The sequence below is a fragment of the Acomys russatus genome, chromosome 3 (genome assembly GCF_903995435.1).
Source record: "Acomys russatus chromosome 3, mAcoRus1.1, whole genome shotgun sequence".
NCBI lineage: Eukaryota > Metazoa > Chordata > Mammalia > Rodentia > Muridae > Acomys > Acomys russatus.
In genome coordinates, this window is record NC_067139.1 from 34,966,899 (window position 1) to 34,988,444 (window position 21,546).

The following is a 21,546-nucleotide window of genomic DNA, read 5'->3' on the forward strand; positions in this document are numbered from 1 at the left end:
GGGAAGGGGAATATGTTGTTCAAGTTCAGCCTTGCGCTGCCTGTGTGAGCTTGCATGTGCCCTCACAGGCCTGCCAACACGCATAGCAGCATCACACAGCCAGCAGATAGGCATCTTCTTGAGGTTGGCTACCCAGCTCCTTTGACTTAACCAATTGACATGCCATGACTAGGGTCTTAACTCCTGGTTAGGGGAGGGAAGGTGTTATTGGTAAGAGCTCACTCGAAAGGTCTAGAGAAGGAAAGAGTCTTGGGCCACGGCCCACATCCCACTCCATGTCACAAGATGAGAGTGCACCTGAGATGTCCCTATGTTGGGTTGCCCCTTTCATGCCTACAGAGACGGAAGAACCTCAAGTCCCTTCTCCATCCAGGATGTGGGCACTGGTACTTAGGCTGCTGCCCCACAGGTGTCACTCTTCTCTTATTTTAGGGACTTCAATGTGGGCATCCCAGCCCATTAGCGCCATCAGGGAATAATTCCCCACTTCTATCCTGCTAGCTCCTAAACACCCAAAATCTACCAAAAGCCAAAAACATCTCTGTCTCCAGTGGGGACGGTTGGCCAGTCGGCATTGAAACTGTTGGTTCCAGGATTAGCACTTGTTACCAAATCGAGAGACCGTGAATTGGCGAAAATGCCAGTGAACTTTTAGGGTCCTTGGAGACACAGTGCCCCTGGGGTCCTCATTTGATTGGGGCCCTTGTGCTTCTCGGGGACCTGGTGTTTATCATTCTGTGCCCTTGAGGGAGATCTGTTGTCCCTTTCAGGCATGCCCCACTGGTGGCCTGAGAGCTGCCTATGGCTCAGTATTTGTAGATGACAATGTCATCATGCAACCATTGCCACTGAACAGGGACACCCTTGGGCAGTCAGTGACTAGAGTCTCTTGTCAAGCCTGAGACACGAGATTTCCACAGACAACATGGCTGCTTCACGTCTCAGGTTTAATTTTGTAGCTGTCAATGGAAAAGGCTTACTGAACATTCTAGACCTCTCTGCCAGAATGATAGACTCTTCTGAATGCATCTCAAACAATGCAGACTCGTATCCAAGAAATCTCCCCAGGGCAGGTGGAGGGGGTGAGCAGTGCATGTGCAGAAGCCAGGCCGGGTAGCATGTCATGGTGGAGCGTATCCTGCATGTGTTTTCTGAAACTAAATGCTCTGTTCCTCTCTGCCATTGTGGTTTCTAGACTTGGTCACCAGGTGGAATACTCTCAAGAATCAAATCCTACTCCTTCCCAAAGCCTGGCTACAAAAAGGTGCTAAAGGGTCCCCTGCTCGCTGCCCCTGACTAAGTGCTAGGGTAGACCCGCAGTGCAGCCATGCTTAGCTGGCTGTCCCCTTACCCAGCGTAGATCTGCCTCCAAGCCTCCCACTCACTGCATACCCAGCGCAGGTTGCCCTTGCTGAGCCGAGCAGCCCTGCCCTGTGTCTCCACACCTCTTTCTTTGCCCCCAACCTCCTGTGCCCCTGCTGAGCCTTGCACCCCCTGCACATGTACGCAAGCTTTGTGTGTGGCTTCTCCATAGTCTGTCCACGTGACTTTGCTCTCTACCAGCACATAACTTCAGTCATTTCAGTGAACACAACCTGCCGATTCTCGTATCAGAGAGTCTTTGCACGGTCATCTCATCTTCACTGTCCACAGTCACACGCTGCAGCATTAGGGCCTCCGCTACATAAGGTTTTTCCACAGAGGGAACTGAGGTCTCCAGAGGTACCCCGCCTTTGAGACATCAGGTTGGTTTCTATATTTAGTTACATGACTGAATTTGGAGGGACAGTAAAGGAAAACCTTGAGGGGAAGGTAGCCCAGAGGCTAAAGGCACTTGCCACCAAGCCTGACAGCCTGAGTTTGATTCCTGGGACCCCCATGGTGGAAGGAGAGAACCGACTCCCCGTGAGCTGTCCTCTGACTCCCCCCCACGACTGTGCCATGGCTCACGCACACCCTAAAGAAACAAATGTGAAAAGGTTTTCCAGGGCTTAGGAATCGAACTCAAGTGCTTTACCGCTGAGCTATGTCCCGGCCCTTGCTTTTTGTAAGGCAGGATTTTACTCTGTAGCCCAGGCTGTCTTTGAACTTACCTTCACCTCTCAAGCTCCAAAATTACAGGGAGTTGACTCGAGACCTTTGTATTGGTTTATTTATAGTGAGTTACATATTCAAGGATGCACACGCATGTGCGTGTGCACACACACACTTATATGTCATTTTACATGTATGCACAAATCTATGTATTCTGGAACTTTATCTAAAAAGAATTAAAAATAGATATGAAAAAGCAATCTGTTTTTATCCTTTTTAGGTAAAGTTGACTCTATTAACAGTTATTTTCATTTTATTTTACTGTTTTTCCACGCATGTGGGCACATGACAAAACATAGGCAAACTGAGTTGAATATCCAAGTAATTTTAGAAGCAAAAGGCATAAATGCTCCATATTGACCACTCCCTAGAGGGTTTTACTCTTGTTGCCCAGAGCACAGAAAAGAGAGTAATGTGGTAGCTGAAGAGAAAGGGGGGCTGTGTTGTGCTGGAGAACATTCTGCAGCTGCCCCCTCTCCACAGCCTGGGCCTCACTCAGAGTCTGACACGTTCTCCTTGCTGAGGGCCCCACTTGGCAACTGGGGTAGCCCATGTCCAGCACGCCCAGTGGGAAGTAAGTAGCATGGTGCCTCACAGACTAAGGTGCTTACTATGTGGCCCGGTTGAGGGAGCTTTTCACAGGTGTCATTGTGAAGTCTTCTCTGGCCAGCAGCTATAGCATGGCCAGACTATCATAGACTTGATAGCCCTCAGTGTGACACCATACTCACTGAGCCTTGCAGAGCACTGTGGGCCACTAAGTAAACCTTGTGTGTCCTCCTCTCCTCAGCCTGACTGACTCCTCACATGCTTCCTCCCATACTCTCTCATTCCCCTCACCCTAGTCCAAGACCTGATGCTGACTCACAGCTCCCGGCTCTGCACAGTCCTAGCAAGGAGCACTAACTTCCTGTCACTTCACATTTATTTCTTGGGTTCTACCAGAGGCGTATCAGCCAGAGATGCTATCTGTGCACAAACACACATAAGTGTGTATGACACACCCATATACACATACATACATGGAAATATCTGTGCCTGTGTGTACAAAGTTTTATGTTATATTTGCATCACATATGCACTTCCATATATCTGTATGGAATGTATATTTATGTATGCATGTACCAGTGCTTATCCATGGCAAATTTATTTCCTGCACATATCTGCTCACAGATTTATTACAAGGGCTTACGTAGTTACACAGACTAGCTAAGCAAGTGCAATGTCCATGGGGAGACTGTCAAGTGGGGAAGATCCAGAGCCGGACAGAACCTCAGTGGCATGGCTAAAGCTGCCCAATGGTGTGGGGGTCAGTAAGCTTCCCTTGGCCCCATTTCCCCTTTCTTCAGAAAGTCTAAACGTACATCTAAGGACCCTCAACTGATTGAGTCAGGCCCATGCAGGATAGTCCTCATATGGGAGTCAGCTGGCTAGGGACGTAATTCCATCAGCAGAGCCCCTCCTCAGTAGCAGTACTGACTCAGTCTGAGATCTCTGTATGGTTCAGTAATGACCACACAGAGTATCCAGCTAGCACAGAAAGAAGCCAGCACTGCAGCTGGGAGAGATGGCTGAGTTGTTAAAGTACTAGCCACACAAGCGTGAGCACCTGAGTCAGATCCCTGGCACCCATGTGAAAAGCCAGGCACAGTGGTACATGCCTGTCATCACAGAACTGAGGAGGTGAGGCAGGAGGGTCCCTTGGCTACCCAGTCTAGGCAAATAGGCAAGCTCTGGGTTTGGCGAGAAACCCTGACTCAGAAAATACAGCGGGGAAGCTATTGAAAAAGGTATCTGACATCAGCCTCTGGCCCCTGAATATCCATATATGCATATACACATACATGTAAGCATACACACACACACACACACACACACACACACACACACACACACACAACTGCTCAGCCACACACACACAAGCTCACAGTATGCACACACACAAGCATGTCTAATGTGTCACCACTTGTAATGATGCATTGTGACAGAGCAGTTAGAAATCAAAAAGTATCTACCCTAGAGAACTGGGTAGCCGACGCCATCAAGAGGCTCCTAGAAATTGCACATTGGCCGAACGTTGCGGGTAGTGAGGCTGGCAGCACTTTCCTTACAGCTCAGTTTTCAGTGCAGAAAAGATGATGTCAGGGAAGGGGGCAGAGCAGCAAGCACAGAGTGGAGTGACTGACAGGGCATTGCCCGTGCTGTCCACCTGCCATGCGCTTCTCAGCACAGCTCCCATTTCCCTCCATTTTAACACTGACCTGAGCTTTTGCGTTCATCCCTTTAAAAGGCCCCTAGTTCTTCTTTCAACTTAGGCCTTTCTCCGGAGCTTTGAGTGGTGACCATGGTCCTATCAAGGGCTTGTTTTCAAGTACTGTGGGAAAGCTGGGACTGGGGCCTTGTGTCTTTATCTCCATCATAAAACAGCCAGCTGCTGCTCATAACCATCCCAATGGAAAACTACCCATGTCTTCTGTCAAACAGTCAGGTGAGGCGCTGTTACTGCCCCAGTCCCATAGGCCTCCACCTGTGCAGGGAGCAGGAGGGGGCAGGGACTAGGGCTGAGGCCTGAGAAAGGTTATGTATCTCTTGGGTCTCAGTGGCTGTCTGTGTCTGGGTCATGAAAGCTCATTCTCATAGGGTGCTTTGTGGTGGGCAGGCTGGAGATGAAGCCCTGAGCCACAGCCACTCAAAGTGGAGTCCTGCTTTCCCAAAGAGATGCCTGATCTTTTCCTTTGTCAGTTAGACGCAGGGCTAGCACCTGTCCATGTGGCTGTGAACTCCCTCCAGGAAGCTCGGCTGTGCAGGGTCTGTCAGCACTGATCCCTACTTGCTCCTGATTCACTGGTGTGTGTGTGTGTGTGTGTGTGTGTGTGTGTGTGTGTGTGTGTGTGTGTGTGTGTGTGTGATTTTTTAAAGATCATCAACTCTGCTTTAAAAATATCCCAGGAAATTGAACTAGGGAAACCTGGGTGCTGGTTTATTTTAACAAGCATTTCAAAGCCGTCTTGCTCTGGAGAATATTCCAGAAAGGCTGCATGCAGCCCCAGAATGGGGCACTGAGTGTCAGAGGGCAGGGCTCTCACATCCACAGGAAGGACTATGCATGTTCTCCCTATCCTTGAGTACCCTTTAGCTCCATGACGGGTCAGAGACTGTCCTGGGAATCTCAGAATAAAAATCAAAAGACTCGACACGATGGTCATGCTAACCTGAAAACCCATTTAAAAATTGCTTTCTAGAGGGAGCAAAGCAGAGCACGGAGGATGGCTATGGTAGAAATCATGGAATATAAGCTAGAAGAGGTCTCTTTACGCAGGGCAGTGGTAGATGATACAGATGATAAGGGGAATCCAAGCAACACCCAACATCACTGAAGTCGTGCGTAAACATTTAAGAGGCCATGAGACATTACCAGAACCTATTTCTCTTTCTGAGTGCAAAGACTTAATAGAGAACTCATTTAAAACCATGTACATATACATTTCACATCTCCTTCTTATGATAGGTTACTTTTAAATCTTATTTGTTCAACCATCTACCCATCCATCTGTCCATTCACCTACTCATCTATTCAGCCATCCATCCATTTATTTATCTATACACCCACTCAGCCATTCCTTTATCCACATATCTATCCATATCGACCCACCCATCTATTGATCTGTACATGCATACAGACAGACAGACAGACAGACAGACAGACAGACTCATACCTGTCCATCTGTCATCCCTTCTTTCACATGTGCATTGTGTGTTTTTCCTTAGCATGCATTTCCAGCCTGGCGCAGCTACTTAGCTCTGATTTAATACCTAAATCCTATTATCATGGTTAGTTCCATTACATGATTCTGGGGGAGGGGAGTAGAGACAGTCCCTGAGAAAATGGGTCCAGTGACATCTGAGACCCGATGTCCCTTGGCTTTACTGAAAGGGCCCTTTCCACAGGCACTGCCAGCCTCTAGCTCATGGTAAACACCATGGAGCTAGCAGGTCAAGCCTTCGTGAGATGCATGTCTGTGTTGGTAATGACACAATGCAACTTTTGTTAACTTTTGACGGGTGGAACTGTCATGTCAGTGAGGCGGTGAGCATTTAGTGTGTGCTTCGAGACAGTGGCTGTGTAATGTCAGCTGAATGTCTGTTGCTTTAAATTTCCCCCAAATCTGGTGTTATCTCATTTCTCAGTGCAATATGGATGCTGATAAGGTAAACAGATACTGGATCAGATAACACGACCAAAACCAAAACAAAACAAAACAAAAAAACCCGGAAGAGGGTGGTCAGAATTGAGCACTGGTCTGCTCATGAGACAAGTTTAATTGCCGACACCTTGTTTCAATTTGTGCATAAAGATGAGTCAGAAAAAGAGAAAAATGCTTCAAATGGAAAATCCTTAGGAATATAAGGGGATTCAGCCCTCCACTTATTTCAGGAGGCAAATGGATGCTGATCAAATGAGAAGCCTGGGTATGAGGGCCAGTGAGGTGTTCCTTCGGTTTCTGCCTCCATGACCAGCCACAGGTGAAGAGGGACAGTTCTTTTCCTTCAGGAATGCAAAGGGAACTTCTCTTGCAGCAGGGCATGTGCCTGCCACCATCATCTCTGTCGTTATCATGATCATGACAATGACTGACAGCGGGTCCACAGGGTGGGGGTGCGGCAGGAGGATGCAGCCTTCCTCTTCGGGACTTGCAGCTCACTGGCCCGGGTTGCCCTGTCATATCAACGCGTTGTGTCTACATCTGCGTGGAAGGCAACACAGATGGCCACAGCTTGACTTCACTTTTTAAGTAACTTCCATATAAAACTAGACGAGGAAGGGCAAGTTCAGGGGCAGAAATGAATCTGCTGGAGAACGTGTGAGATTCTTCTGTCTTCTGGGAGGTGAGAATCATCCTCAAAGGGCACCTAACTGGGAAGGAAGGTCTACTGGGGTGAAGAGAACAGCTTCCCTCCCCCCTGTCTAAGGCCACGCCAAGGGTGGGAGTTGTAAGGCGTGAGCCTGTCTAACCTTCTCAGGTCCAAACAGTTGCCTGAGGAATGAGATAAACCTTCCTGACCTCTTCCTGATTCTCTCCCTTTGTCTCCTGTGCATAAGATAATCTGTTAGCATTTGAAAGTAATGATGTCACTGCAGAAAGTAACATGCTGCTGTTTGTGTGCTTCAGCCTGCCCCGCCCCAAGCGAGTCGTCCAGAGTCTGTGTCCTTCAACCCCTATGAGCCAACAGGAGGGTCCTGGGCTCCAGACAGAGGTGAGTGGTCTACTTTTACTCCATAAACACTCAGAGCAGGGTGCATGGATGCTTGTCAGTGTGTAGAGTCAACTTACAAATTCCTGGCACTGTTCCAAGTTTGCCTTCCAGTGAGGCTCAGCAATTAGGCAATAGTGATGCCCAGCCACAGGCAGAAAAGAGCACGCATTCATACAACAAGCAGTTCTGTCAAGTGAAAATGATCGTTCACAATTACAACAAACAAAACACCAAAAACAACAACAACAACAACAACCCCCCTCAACAAGTTGTCATTGTTGCCAGCACCATGTTGTGTGTCTATCACATGCCATGGAGCCTGGTTGCCTCTCTTGGAAGAACAGGTTCCTAAAATGGTGGTTTTGACAGTGGAGACAACTCACAGTATCTTTGAGATGTGTTCAGGGAGCTGTGATGATGAGGAGGCCACAGAGAAGCCAGGACACAGTGACTTGTCCCCATAAATATGACCTGTGGGTGTCACACCTAGCTTAAAGCCTAAAGGAAGGCTTTACTGCCATTACTGCTGGTGTAGAAGACCCATCTTCATGTCTCATGAAGACCTTTGGTTCACTTCTCGGCTGCATGCAACTGCCCCATAAGCCCAGAGGAGTGGAGGGCAAGGTGGCAAGAGGTAAAATTCCACAGGAGTCCAGTCTGCAGTTATGTGTTGCCTGAATACCTTGCAGGCCTCCAGCGAGAAGCCCTACCTATGGACACGGAGGTGTATGAGAGCCCTTATGCTGACCCTGAAGAGATCAGGCCCAAAGAGGTCTACCTAGACAGAAACCTGCTGACCCTGGAGGACAGCGAGCTCGGCTCTGGTAACTTCGGGACTGTGAAAAAAGGATACTACCAAATGAAAAAGTAAGCATCGTAGCTCCATTTATGCTACTGTCTTTCTCAGTGTGATTATGCATTCTAGAAACTTCTAAGAATGCATGTGAAATGTTTATTTAATCCCAGGCACAGTTTCACCTGGAATGGCTAAGTACTTTTTCACTACCATTATACTTACTAATTTCTGATACAATAATTTTTAATTTATTGTTTATTTTGTTTTCACACATACACACACACACACACACACACACATCACAGAACTCATGTGGTCATCACAGGACACATGAGTTGGTTCTCTTCTTTGCACATGGGTTCTGGGCATTAAACTCAGGTCATCAGATTTGGTAGCAAGTTCTTTTACCAATTGATCCATCTTGCCAGCCTTCAGTTCTGACTCATTTGTAATAAAAGCATTCTTTGTGTGCACTAACTGGCTACAGTAATGAAATGTTTGTTTTAATATATGTGCCTCATAGAAAATAACCCAATAGAAATAAGCACATTCATAAAAACATATAAACATCGTACCTCCCAAACACAACTACCTATAACTAACCTTGGTGTAGGCATTTGTTAAATCTTTCTGTGTGTATGAAGTTTTTGTTTCTGGTGCCTCATTTTCTGTGCATACACATAGAGTCCATGATGCATGGTTTTAAATGCATGTATGTGAATCACAGTCACTCTTAAAGTTGAATATTAAGGGATAGAGAGATAGCTCAGAGTTAGTTAAGAGGGCATAATGCTCTGCCAGAACCCAAACTTAGTTCCCAGCACTCATATCAAATGGGTCACAGGTGCCTGTAACTCCAAGAGTTCTGCTGCACTCTTCTGGACTCTGAGGGCACCTGCACTCAACATGCACATACACAGAGTCACACACTTAAATACATAACTTGAAATAAATCCTTTGAAAAACTGAGTATTCATTTTATTAATTCATTAATTTATTATTTATTAGTAATTTAATTTACTAAATAAACTAAGTTTTATTCATTAGTTAATAATAATATATACTATTAATTATATAATTAGTATAAATTGTATCTAGACATAACTTATCTTGATTTGTCTTATTTTATTTTAATCCCTTGATTAATTAATATAAGGTGAATTTATTCAGTTTCAACTGCAGGATTTAGGAGTTTGAGAACTGTGTCCTACCAAGACCATTGAGCGAGCAAACAGTGTCTTTATTTATGTCACTGAGTCTCGAGGTTTGCAGACTCGGGCCGTTCCTTCCTGGACTCTGTCCATGACTGTCCCTCAGATTTCTCTCAGCAGACTTCTTTAGCGTTCTGTGTCAATCCTTAGTCAACTCCTTACATGCCTTCTCAGGTACCCTGTGTCTAAGTACAAAGTACTTTTGGTATTATTAGTAGTCTGATGCTAATGTGTGGTATCAGGTAGCATTTTCCACTTAAAAAAAAAAAAATCTCCTACCCCTTATATATGAACTAAAACTGATGGCATACATAGATGCGACAAGCACCAATGCTGATGAGTTCTCCTGTGACCAGTAGCAGTTTATTTAGCTATTCTTTAATTACATAAGTGTGTCACTCATGAATAATGGAAGATGTGTGTGTGTGCATGCACACATGTGTATGTGTGTGGGTATGATATGTTCAGATTCACAAGTATGTTTGGGGGTGAGTACACATTTGTGTAGGCACAAATGCATGTAGAAGTGTAAATATCAACATCAGTTATCATTCCTCAGGACTCATAAGAAAATATAAACATAATGTACCTCCCAATTAGTTGTTTTTATTCTCCAGTCTGAAGGTTCAGCAAAACAAGCAACTTCTTATTCTTGTGGAAATTTTATCACAGGTGTGATTTTTCAAATCATACATAATGTTTGAGGCCAGAATGGATTGCATAAGACCCTGCCTCAAAAAAAGAAAGGAAAATTTAAAACCATGCATGCTCTTTAATTCAGGGCCCAGAAGTTCATTTTCAATATCACAAAGGAACTTGGTATTCAGGAATGCAGGTAGACATAATGTAACTGGTAAATCACATGACACATGACACGTAGCAAGCTATATGTATGTCATAGCTGGTGGGTTTTATAGCAGCTGTTTTAATATTTTAATATTTTACGATTCACGGGTTTTCCTTGGCTAGGAGCACCCTCCATCACTGTCTGCTATCCTTGGTTACAGGTAGTGGGGGATAGTTCCTCAGTCTGGGAGATGCACACAGACATCTACAAGTCCCCCAAAGTCCAACATGGGGAACAAGTGACTTTCTTGGGCTTCCTTCAGAGAACATGGTGGGAGATGTAGTCACCACTGAGTGGCTTCACTGTGGATGGTAGCTTCTACAGGGTGTGTCACATCCCCCAAACACCCCCTCACAGACTCCTGATAACCTCCACAGACTGTGAGCTCTAGCACCTCCCACGACCATGAGTCTATGTTCAGTGAGGACATAAGCTCACACAGATGGCTGGGAGGTGCCAGAGGGAGTTGCAGGACTCCAGGTGGCAGACAGATTTGATGGAAACGACACTTGTAAAACTCAGAGGAAGCCAGGTGTGGTGGTGCACGCCTTTAATCCCAGCACTCGGTTGGCAGAGGCGGGCGGATCGCTGTGAGTTCCAGTCCAGGACAGCCAAGGCTACACAGAGAAACCCTGCCTCAAAAAACCAGGAAAAAAAAAAAAAACCCTCAGAGGAAGTTAAAGATGACCTTACACTTCTAATGCTCCTGCCTCCACTTCTGGGTGCTGGGGACCACAGGTGGGCACCCCCATGCCCAGTTCAAAGCGCACACAGTGTTAAAGCTGAGTTTAAAAGTAAGAAACACTTCTCTCCTACTGGCTTTGTTCATTTTAAGCAAGCCTCAGCATGTCCCCAAAATATAGAGTTTTCATCTTCTCATAAAAATATCACGTGGATCATGCTGAACTCTTGAAAATATTCTAACAAAATGTGCTTGAAGTGAGAGAACAAACATTAACTATGCATGATTTGAAAAAATCACACTTGTGATTAAATCTCCACAAGAATGAGAAAAATAGCAATGGCCATTTTTAAGTGTGTGTGTGTGTATATGCGTGTGTGTGTGTGTGTGTGTCCTTGTATGTGTGCAGGTGTTCCTGCCACAGCATGTATAGCAGGACAACCTTGGGTGTCATTCCTTGCTTTCCACCTTGTTTGGAACAGTCTCTAGTGGTTCACTGCTGACCCCACAAGTGTCCATGGAGCCCCCCCCCCCACCTTCTCTGCCTCTCATTTTTCCCTAGAAGCACTAGGATTACAGACATGCTGCCATAGCCAAGTGTCTGTGGGTTCCAGGGACCTGAACTCCAGTCCTCACTCTTGCATGCACGGGGAGTGGGCTGTCTCCCCAGCCCGTGGCCATTTCCTGAAAGGCTTTAAAGGACTCTCGCCCTGCCGCCGCCCCCGCCCCACTCCAGCAGAGGACCCCTAGACAGTTTGCAAAGGTCCTCACAAGTCACAATCTGTGTTACAGGGTTGTGAAGACAGTGGCTGTGAAAATCCTGAAGAATGAGGCCAATGACCCTGCTCTGAAGGACGAGCTGCTGGCTGAGGCAAACGTCATGCAGCAGCTGGACAACCCCTACATTGTGCGCATGATCGGAATCTGCGAGGCAGAGTCCTGGATGCTGGTGATGGAGATGGCAGAGCTGGGGCCCCTCAACAAGTACCTGCAGCAGAACAGGTGCCGTGGAACTGTGCGCAGGCCTGCCATGGGCTGTGCTGGGGCCGGAGTTGTGTGGGAAGCTCGCCCTCTCCCCCCCTTCCCTTCTCGTGTTGCTCCATGCTCAGGTCTTGAGAAAGGAATGAGAGGAGAGATGCAGCCTTAGAATCGGGCTTTCTCTCTCTCCCTCCCCACCCCCCTCTCCCTCTCTCTGTACATCTGTAGGGGTGCACCTGTGTGTAAATGTATGTGTGTGGAGGCCAGAGGTCAATACTGGGTGTCATCTTCCATCCTCTATCGCTCTCCATCTTATCATTTTTTTATTTATGTGCGTATGTCTGTGAGAGTGTGTGCCACATGAGTGTAGATACTCACGGGGACCCAGAAGAGAGCGTCAGATTGCTGGGAGCTGGAGTTACAGGCAGTTGCGAGCCTCTCAACATGAGTGCTGGAAACCTAACTCAGGTCCTCTGTGAGGACAGTATGTGCCCTTAACGCAGAACTATCTAGCTCTTCACCTTATTTTTTGAGACAAGGTCTCTCATTAAAATTCTAGAACTCACCAGTTCAGCCACACTGGCAGCCACGGAGCCTCAGGGAGCCTCAGTCCTCACAGGAGCAGGTTGCTGTTCGCTGACAGAGGCCATGGGTGGGCTAGGCACAGCTTCTCTAAGCTTTAGCTCATCCCATCCTTACTACATTGTTTATATTTTACCCGGCTGTTGCTTTTGACTCTGCAGGTAGGAAATGAAAGCACAGAGTTCATTTGTAACCTATCCACTATGGAGCAAGGGTTCCGAGCCATCCATGATTCCTCTGGAGCCAAGGCTCATCTTATATAGCGTTTCTTTATTATTTCCAATATGCATGCAGGAGTATAAGGGTTTGTGCTGGTGCAGCAGGTGGAGGCCAGAGGTCAACCTACAGCAAGGCCCATTCCCTGGAATACCATCTTATCATCTGCATCCTTTGAAACAGGGGTGTCTCATTGGCCAGAGCTCATCAATTATGCTAGAATGGTTGGGCAGGGAACACCAAGAGTCCACCTGTTTTGCTTCCCCAGCTTTGGAATGACAAGCATGGGCCACCATGCCTGGCTTGATTTTCACATGGCCTCTGGGGCATCGAACTCAGGTCCTTGCACTTGAAAGATGAGCACTAAGCTTTCTCTACAGCCCTCTATGAATTTTTGTACGTCTCAAAGCATGCCTGAAAATGAAACACGTTGAGCATCTGGAGAATGGTGTTCAGTCTGGAACAGGCTGTCAGAGGGATTACCTGCCACACTCTGGCCTGCTGTGGTTGCCTTTTGCATGCTTGTGTGTAGTATATGTGTGTGTATACACATGTGCACGGGTATGCATGCCCATGCAACCATGCAGAGGCCAGAGGACGACATGTGTATCCTCCTCTATTGCTCTCCGCTGTATTTCCTTAGAACACAGCCAGCTGTGGAGGCAGACGCCTCTAATTCTAACACCAGAGGCAGAGGTTGGTGGCTCTCTGTGAGTTTGAGGTCAGCTAATGCCAGGCTAGTCAGGACTACACAGTGAGTAGTTTTAGGTTTTCGGCTATGCTGGCAGCTAGCAGGCCTCAGGACCTTCCTGCCTCTGCCTGCCCCACCGGTACTGGGATTACAGACACGTGGCCATGCTCAGCTTTTTCAGCAAATGCTCTTAGGCTGAGTGATCCTCCCAGCCTGTCCTATTGCTTAAATGGGACTGAGTGGAGCCCTCCTCCGTCTACGCGGGGAACATGGCTGTGTTTGGAATGGCCATTGTCCACTCCTGCTGATGACAGCCTGTGATTCTAGGCACATCAAGGATAAGAACATCATAGAGCTGGTTCACCAGGTTTCCATGGGAATGAAGTATTTGGAAGAGTGCAATTTCGTTCACAGAGATCTGGCTGCAAGGAACGTGCTTCTGGTCACACAGCACTATGCCAAGATCAGCGATTTCGGTCTTTCCAAAGCCCTTCGTGCCGATGAAAACTATTACAAGGTAGGAGAGCTCACTGCAGGCTCATGGCACAGGCTTAGGGACAGCTCAGTGCAGACTGAGGGACTGCTCACTGTAGGCTCATGGTGCAGACTGAGGGACTGCTCAGTGCAGACACTGAAAGATAAATGTATGCTCTCTGAATATTATCACGGTAGAGCTCCCAATAGTAACCATGTGGAAAAGTATTCTTAAGAGTGATTCTGTCAATCAAGAAAACAAAACAGAAAATATTGCAATAACTCTCAACTGGAGACTTGTTCAAACTAGCACCCTATGTTTGTTTGTTTTTTCCACATTTGTTTACCTTGTGCTGTGTATGTAGTCATGTGTGCCACCGTGTACTAATAGAAATCAGAAGACATCGTACAGGAGTTGATTCTTTCCTTCTATCATGGAAATCCAAGGAATTGAACTCAGATCTTCAGGCTTGGCAGCAGGCATCTTACCCACTGAGCCATCTTGCCAGCCCTGAATACTCGTGCTAACTCACTTTAAGAAACAGGAATTGAACAAGTTGATTTTTTTTTTTTTAAAGGCATGGTTTCATGCAGCCCAGGCTGGCACCTCTCTCCTGGGTGCTGGGGTTACACCGTGTACCACCAAGACTGGGTTATCCATTGGTTGCGTCGTAACGCTGCGACCCTTTAATCAGTTCCTCGTGTTGTGGTGACTGCCAACCATAACATAATTTTTGTTGCTACTTCATAACTGTAATGCCGTTATGAATTGTAATGTAAACACGTGATATGCAGGATATCTGATATGCAACCCCCCAAAGGGGTTCCAACCCACAGGTTGAGAACCACTGAGGGCTTTGTGCATGCTGAGCTACATGGCTACTATCTGGGCCACTTCCTCTGCCCAGAACTGGGTGATTCTTGAGAGACGTCTCTGAGTCGTTTTCATTCGAGATGACTCTCTGAATTTCAGCAGAGGCTTTTCTCTGCTCCACTTCTCGAGCCCAGCTCCTCTGTGGATTAGTGTGTGCACACCCGACTTAACCCATCACAGCATGCCTGCTCTGCTTCCAGGCGCAGACCCATGGGAAGTGGCCCGTGAAGTGGTACGCCCCCGAATGCATCAACTACTACAAGTTCTCCAGCAAGAGTGACGTCTGGAGCTTTGGCGTCCTGATGTGGGAAGCATTCTCCTATGGGCAGAAGCCATACAGAGTGAGCTATACTTAGCTGTGTGTTTTCATGTCTCAGCCTCTAGGCCTTGGGGGAAAACATCACTCAGCATAGGGTTATTGCCACAAGAAGCTGAACCCCTGGGATCTGGAGACACCCTGGGGTCTCTCATGACTTTCTAACAGTGGGCAGTTAGCACAATCTCAGCTTACGCTAACCTGGAAATGACACATGCTGCTACGGGAACCCATTTTTCACTGTGTGTTACACACATACACACTCACAGGCCACAGCCCCAGACTATCCTTCCTGAGAGTTAAAATAGAAATGGTGACACTGATGGCACCAACTATTTTAGCTGTTACTATGCGTGTTCTTATGTGTGTGCACACGTGTGTGTGTCTGTGTCTGCTGTGTGTGCATGTGTTGTGTGTGTGCGTCTGTGTCTCCTATGTGTGCATGTGTTGTATGTGTGTGTCTGTGTCTCCTGTGTGTGCATGTGTTTTGTGTGTGTGTGTCTGTGTCTCTGTGTGTGAGGACATGCATGCATGTGCATGTGTGTGTATGTGTGTGTTTTCATGGATATATGTAGATCTTAGGGTGCCAAGTGGATTGTCACAAGTGACGCCTCCCACAAAGCCAGGCCCTAAATGAGGAATCAGAACAGAACCCCAGAGCCTCCCTTCTCCACTCTGCACCCAGCCCTTCCCACTGGGCAGCCACTTCTGACTCTAGGATTCCAGAGGAGGGCCCCTAGCCTTGTGACTGACGTCACTTGAAATTGCACAGCCCGTGTCTGTGTTCTCTGTGTCGGGAGGCGAGGCACTTTTGTTTGTATGTTTTAAAAGCTTGTGTGTGTTTTCATGGCTCAGGGGATGAAAGGGAGTGAAGTGACTGCCATGCTGGAGAAAGGAGAGCGGATGGGCTGCCCTCCAGGATGCCCACGAGAGATGTACGAGCTGATGAACCTGTGCTGGACATACGAGTGAGTGCCCAGCCCTTCCTGCCGCTGACCTGAAAGTTCTAGAAATATGTGTGTGGTTGGTGTCCTAGTTTCATTTCTGTTGCTGTGGTAAAATACCTTGGCCGCCAAAAACAAAAAAACAAAGCAAAACAAAACAAAAAACCTGAGGGAAAATGATTTATTTTAGCTCAGAACTCCAGATTACAGCCCATGGTGATGAGAAAGTCAAGGTGGCCAGAACTTAAAACATCTGGTCACACAACTTCACAGTTGAGAGCTGAGAGGAAAAGATGGCGCACGTGTTCTGCTGCTCAGTGTACTTTCTCCTTTCTTAGAAAGCTCCGGATTCCCTGATCCAATGGTAACTTGTGGTGGGTGGGGCCTTCACATCACAAGCAAGATAGTCCCCCACAAGCCGACCTGTTTGAGATAGTCCCCCCACAAGGTGACCTGTTTGAGACAGACAGTCCCTCTTGAGGCTCTCTTCCCAAGTGGTCCAGACTGTGTCAAGTTGACAACTAAATCTGACCTTCACAGCTGGTGTTATGGAGTTTGTGACCCCTAGGGAAAGATCATAGGCTCAATCCAGTTATAATTAAAAGATTTATCAACCAGCTTCCAGCAGGACGAACACTCTCTGAGACAGATTTGAGACTGCCATGGAGGAAGGGTGTGGGAAGGGTTAGTTTTAAAGGCAAGACCCACACAAAGACCTTCAGTATCTATGCGAGCAAGAAAAACACTGGTGTGTTGTGCCAAGTGAAGTGATTAAAGCAACTCAAAACAATCTTTGGTTCTCTGTGTAAGCAAGTTACAGAAGCCAAAAGAAAAATTTTTTTAAAGTTAGTCATATCATAACAAGTAGATGGTCACAGCTGTGCGTTTTGGGTGGGGATCACTGGGCCAGGGTCACTGGGACCTCATCTTCCAGGGACTGGAGTCAGAGACAAATGACTGATGGGTACCAAGATGGATGCCTGACATAAAATGGGGTTTCTTTAGCTGTCACTCTGGGTATTAAAATGAAGTATGAATTTTCTCGATGTATTGGGAATGTGTTGCCTTCTGCATAAATGATGATGGCAGGAGGTGGGCCAGAGATGGACTGCTTTACTATCTAATCGTGGCTCTTCCTGGCAGGGACACTATTATATGCAATTTGCAGCTGTGAGAATGTCACAGAACCTACTTAGGCAAAGTAGGACAGCTGGAAGTCACCAGCTGTTAGGATCTTAGGAGACCATGATGTGGATTGGGGAAAATCGTAGAATCCCAGACACCGTGTCAAGCATCGGGAACAGTCCTGCCTTCGACAAACTCAGATGTGTCTGAGAGCATCCCTGCCCCCATGAACCCTTACATCAAGGCTAGAAGCTCCTGCTGACCACAGACAGCTCAGTGCCAGAAGTCCCCAGACAGTAGCACAGAGTTGGCACAGGCCACAAGACGGCTCTGCTCACAGGGTCAGAAGCCTCATCCCTATTCTTAGGTGCAGTGCGCTTTGCTTTCCCCCACCATCCTCTGAGCAGGACACTTTGCACACAGTGGGAAGGTGAACAGCACCGGAAGCTGCTGGGCTTGTTCTGTGATTCCGGTCCGGGAGGAACCCAGTCACCGTGCTGAAACCTTGTAGTGCGAGTGAAATGCTCACTGTTAGACAGAGGAGACTGAGAGCATCTATTAAGATGCTACCGGACCCGACCACCCATGCAGCTCGGTGGAGCTCTGCTCTGGGAGAGATTCCTGGCCCTGGGTTTTATGTCTCTTCTCACTAATCTTGGCTGAGCCCCATGGAGCTTCAGCTGTGGCAGATGGCAGAACAGGGCCAGTTTGAGTTTAGCCCCAAGTTTCCTACTGAAAACCCTATCTGTTCTGTCCTAACAAAGTCAGAGGAGTGACTTCACAGCAAGCTTGGAGGCCCAGGTCTTAAGGACAATGGCTGACTCTCAGCCCCCGCAGCCTCCGAAGCGATAGGCTTACTAGGTTAGCTTTAATTGCATCTGATGGGATGCATCTGGCGTCGTGTTTTTCTTGCCATTGTTGCCTGCACACGTCAACTACGTTTTCAATTGCTACATCAAGCCTAAAGGTTATTTAAAACGCAAAGACTGGTCCTTGCGGGTGTGTGTGTGTATGTGTGTGTGTGCGCGTGCGTGTAAGTGTGCTTGCCCATGCACTCACATGTAGAGACCACAGGCTGACTTGGAGTGTCTTCCTCTATTATTTTCCACCTTATTTTTCTTCATTTAGTCTCGTGTATGTGTGTGTGTGTGTGTGTGTGTGTGTGTGTGTGTGTGTATAAGTGTTTGAGTGTGACCCAGCACACATGTGGAAGTCAGAGGACAGCTTCTGGTTCTCTCCTTCTACCATGTGGGTGCTGAGGATCCATCTCGGCTCCTTTGGTTTGGCAGCAAGCACTTCTACCCACTGGACCACTCCATTGGGCCTCCCTGATTTGTTATTGGAGACAAAGTCCCATACTAAACATAGATCACGCTATTCCTGCTACACTGGCAGCCAGCAAGCCAGTCGGGAGTCACCTGTATCCTCCTCCCACTGCTTTTATGCAGTGGTGACCCGCATTTGGGCCCTCACCCATGGACAGGGGCACTTTATATACTGAGCTGTTATCCCAGGTCATGTGCCATTTTATAGAATGAATTTGAATTGAGTTCCTCTGGGGATGGGTTACCTGGTGGGGCTGGACCCATCCCCTCATAAGCACACAGTGAGGTGAGCTCCCTTTCAGTAATCAGGTAGAAGTTTCACCCAGCACTTGCTCACCCCAGCGTTTTACTTGTCAATGGCACAGACTTACTGGGCAAAGATTAGGAGGCACAGGGTCTGGGCCTCTGCTTTGGCCACAGAAATCTGTGAGTTCTAGCAGGAGCATGTGCAAACACAACCCTCCTTCTGAAAGTCCAGTTGGAATGTGGGTAGGGTATGTTACAGCTGTATCCATAATCTCATCGTAAGATTTTGAACAGAGGGACTGGAGACATGGTTCTGTTGGTAAAGTGCTTAGGCCGAGTTCAATCCCTAGAACCCATGAAAAAAAATGGCAGGCATGGTGGTAAGTGTTGTGGTCCCAGCAACAGTGAGGGACATGGAGTCAGGAGGATCCCAGAGGCTTAATGGTCAGCTAGCCAGTGTACTTGGCAAGTGCCAGGCAATTGAGAGACACTGAGTCAGAAAACCAAGGTGGATGGTGTCTGAGGAATGACACCAAGGCTGTCCTCTTTGCTCCACACATACCTCCACACACATGTGTGCTCACGTTTATGAGAATACACACAGAGATTGAGTCAACTGTTTGATGCACCTACAGCCCAGAGGCCAGTTAGGTGTCTTCAGACATGGAATATATTCTGTACCACAGTGCAGAACTCTTCCAGATCACCAGGACATGGAGCCTCGGGATCCCGTAAAATGCAGGCTTGAGTTCTTTAAGTTTAGAGTCAGAAGAGACCACACTGGTGCTGGGGTGCAGTGACCAGAATTTGTCACCAGGGGGCACAGTGATTTACCCATGTTTCCGCAAGCCTATTGGCAAACATTAATAAATCCCTTCTTTCAGTGTAGAGAACCGGCCAGGATTCACAGCTGTGGAGCTGAGGCTTCGAAATTACTACTACGACGTGGTTAACTAACAGCTTGAAGACCTGTCATTGGCCACCTTGGATTCTCGGCGATCACAGGAAATTCATTCAGATGAACTGGCTTTCAAAGTTTCGTCTCCCTCTGCCCAGAGTGAGAGCTAAGCAAAGCTGGGACCTACCGTCAGTCACAGCAGGTCTGGTTCCAAAAGACAGACAAGCAGCAAGACCTCAGGGCCCATTTGTCTGTGGTTTCTGTTTTGTTTTGTTTTGTCTGTTTGTTTCTATCTGTGTGGTTTTCGTTACGGGTCATGTTCAGGAACTATTTCCAATTTTTCTTTGCATCATTCTGTTCCTCTGGGTCCAGGATTGCAGTGTCCCCTGCAAATCAGAAACAAACATGCTATGCCACTTAAGAAAGGAAATAAACAGAAAGCTCACCGGTGCGGTTGGCAACCAGGAAGGCGGTTAAGGAAAATAACAAGTTTGGACACTGCTTTTGCTCACAGCACTGGAGACAGAAATACCACGTGGATGAGATGCTGAGACATGTTGACGTGACTTACATGCCCCTGGTGTCTGCCTTCCCTTCCTGCAGAATTACTTGAAGTCTGTCCTTGTGTGCTTGCAGGAAGAGGTGTGAATAATGCTCTGCCTGGTGGCTGCCAGGGAAGGTGGGCTCCCATAATCCTCTGCAGCTGAGGAGAGTGTGTCGGGCATGGGTCAGACTCCCTCCCTTCTGCAGAGGGAGTGCAGCCAGGATCCATCCTCATTGCTGCCACGAAGTGCCAGACAAGCAGCTTTAGGGAGGAAGGGATGTTCTGGCTCACAGTTGGAGGGGATACGGGCCATCATGATGGAAAAGACATTACAACAGGCAGGAAAGGCTTGGTGGCATGAGCAGGGAGCTGGAAGGTCACATGATATCTACACTCAGGAAGCAAAGAATGAACAGAAAATAGGGCCAGGCTATAAGACCCCAAAGCTGACCCCCTAGTCACCCACTTTCTTCAGCAAGGCCCCACCTCCCCAATGTTCCACAAACTTCCCAGACAGTGAATGCCACCAGCCTGGACCAAGTGAAATGCATGAGCTTGGGGCGGGGGAGGCAGGTGGGGAGGGGGACGTTTCACATTTAAAGCACATCAGGATCCATCCTTTTTCTGTGGCTATAGCTGAATGCCTAGATAAGATGATGCACAAAGAAGAAATGTGTCCGTTAGACGTATATCTCCTCTTCTCTGAAGGCTGGACCCTCCACTGGAGAGGTGCAGTGCCAGGCAGGGGCCTTCCTGCAAGATGAAACAGTGTGATATCCTGACAGAGCAGGTGTGAGCCATCTCAGGTCTGTCCTCCTCCTAGGAACCCCTGCTCCCATCTCAGGGACCCCCTCAGGATCCCTCTTCATCTTGACCACCCCCCCCAAAAAGCCCTGTCTCCAAACATCTCAAGACCGAGACCATCTCAAATTGAGTTTCTGAATGGCATTTTAATTCACAATAAAACCAGATTTGACCATCACCACAAGTGAGCCTTGTGTAGTGTGACTCTGACCTGAGAATTCCCCTCTATCCTCCTAGACTTGGCTAACGCTTGGCTTACTGTTGAGCATACACAAAGTGTCACCCATTCACTTTGGCTGAGGACATCAAAATTACAGAGGCTTCATAGCCTTCCTTCTGTGTCTGGGGAAATATATAAGATGTGGGCCTGTCATCTTTGCCTCTGAGACACTGGCATACACAGCCAGGGATGATGCAGAAGGCCCTCCTGGCGATAGGTGAGGAATGGAGAGAAGGTACGGATGGGTGCCTCTTAGACCAGGAGTTCTCAACCTTCCTAATGCTGCAACCCTCTAATACAGTCCCTCCAGTTGTGCTGACCACCCCCCATTGTTAGTTATTTCATTGCTGCTTCATAACTGCAGTTTTGCTACTGTTATGAATCCTAGTGTAAAGATCTGTTATATGACCCCAAAAAGGTCAT

At 47.6% G+C, this 21,546-nt stretch overlaps 1 protein-coding gene across 2 annotated transcripts in view; it reads left to right on the plus strand.

Moving 5' to 3' along the window:
* Syk (spleen associated tyrosine kinase) overlaps window positions 1-19,771 on the plus strand; it is a 52,537-nt gene extending 32,766 nt beyond the window's left edge. For both annotated transcript variants that reach the window (XM_051171291.1, XM_051171282.1), the window contains 8 exons: window positions 1,196-1,264; window positions 7,266-7,350; window positions 8,040-8,217; window positions 11,679-11,888; window positions 13,681-13,870; window positions 14,902-15,042; window positions 15,873-15,985; window positions 19,542-19,771. In XM_051171291.1, coding sequence (XP_051027248.1) covers window positions 1,196-1,264; window positions 7,266-7,350; window positions 8,040-8,217; window positions 11,679-11,888; window positions 13,681-13,870; window positions 14,902-15,042; window positions 15,873-15,985; window positions 19,542-19,614 — 1,059 coding nt within the window. In that variant the 3' untranslated portion in view covers window positions 19,615-19,771. The remainder of the gene's footprint in view (window positions 1-1,195; window positions 1,265-7,265; window positions 7,351-8,039; window positions 8,218-11,678; window positions 11,889-13,680; window positions 13,871-14,901; window positions 15,043-15,872; window positions 15,986-19,541) is intronic.
* The last annotated feature ends 1,775 nt before the right edge of the window (window positions 19,772-21,546 follow it).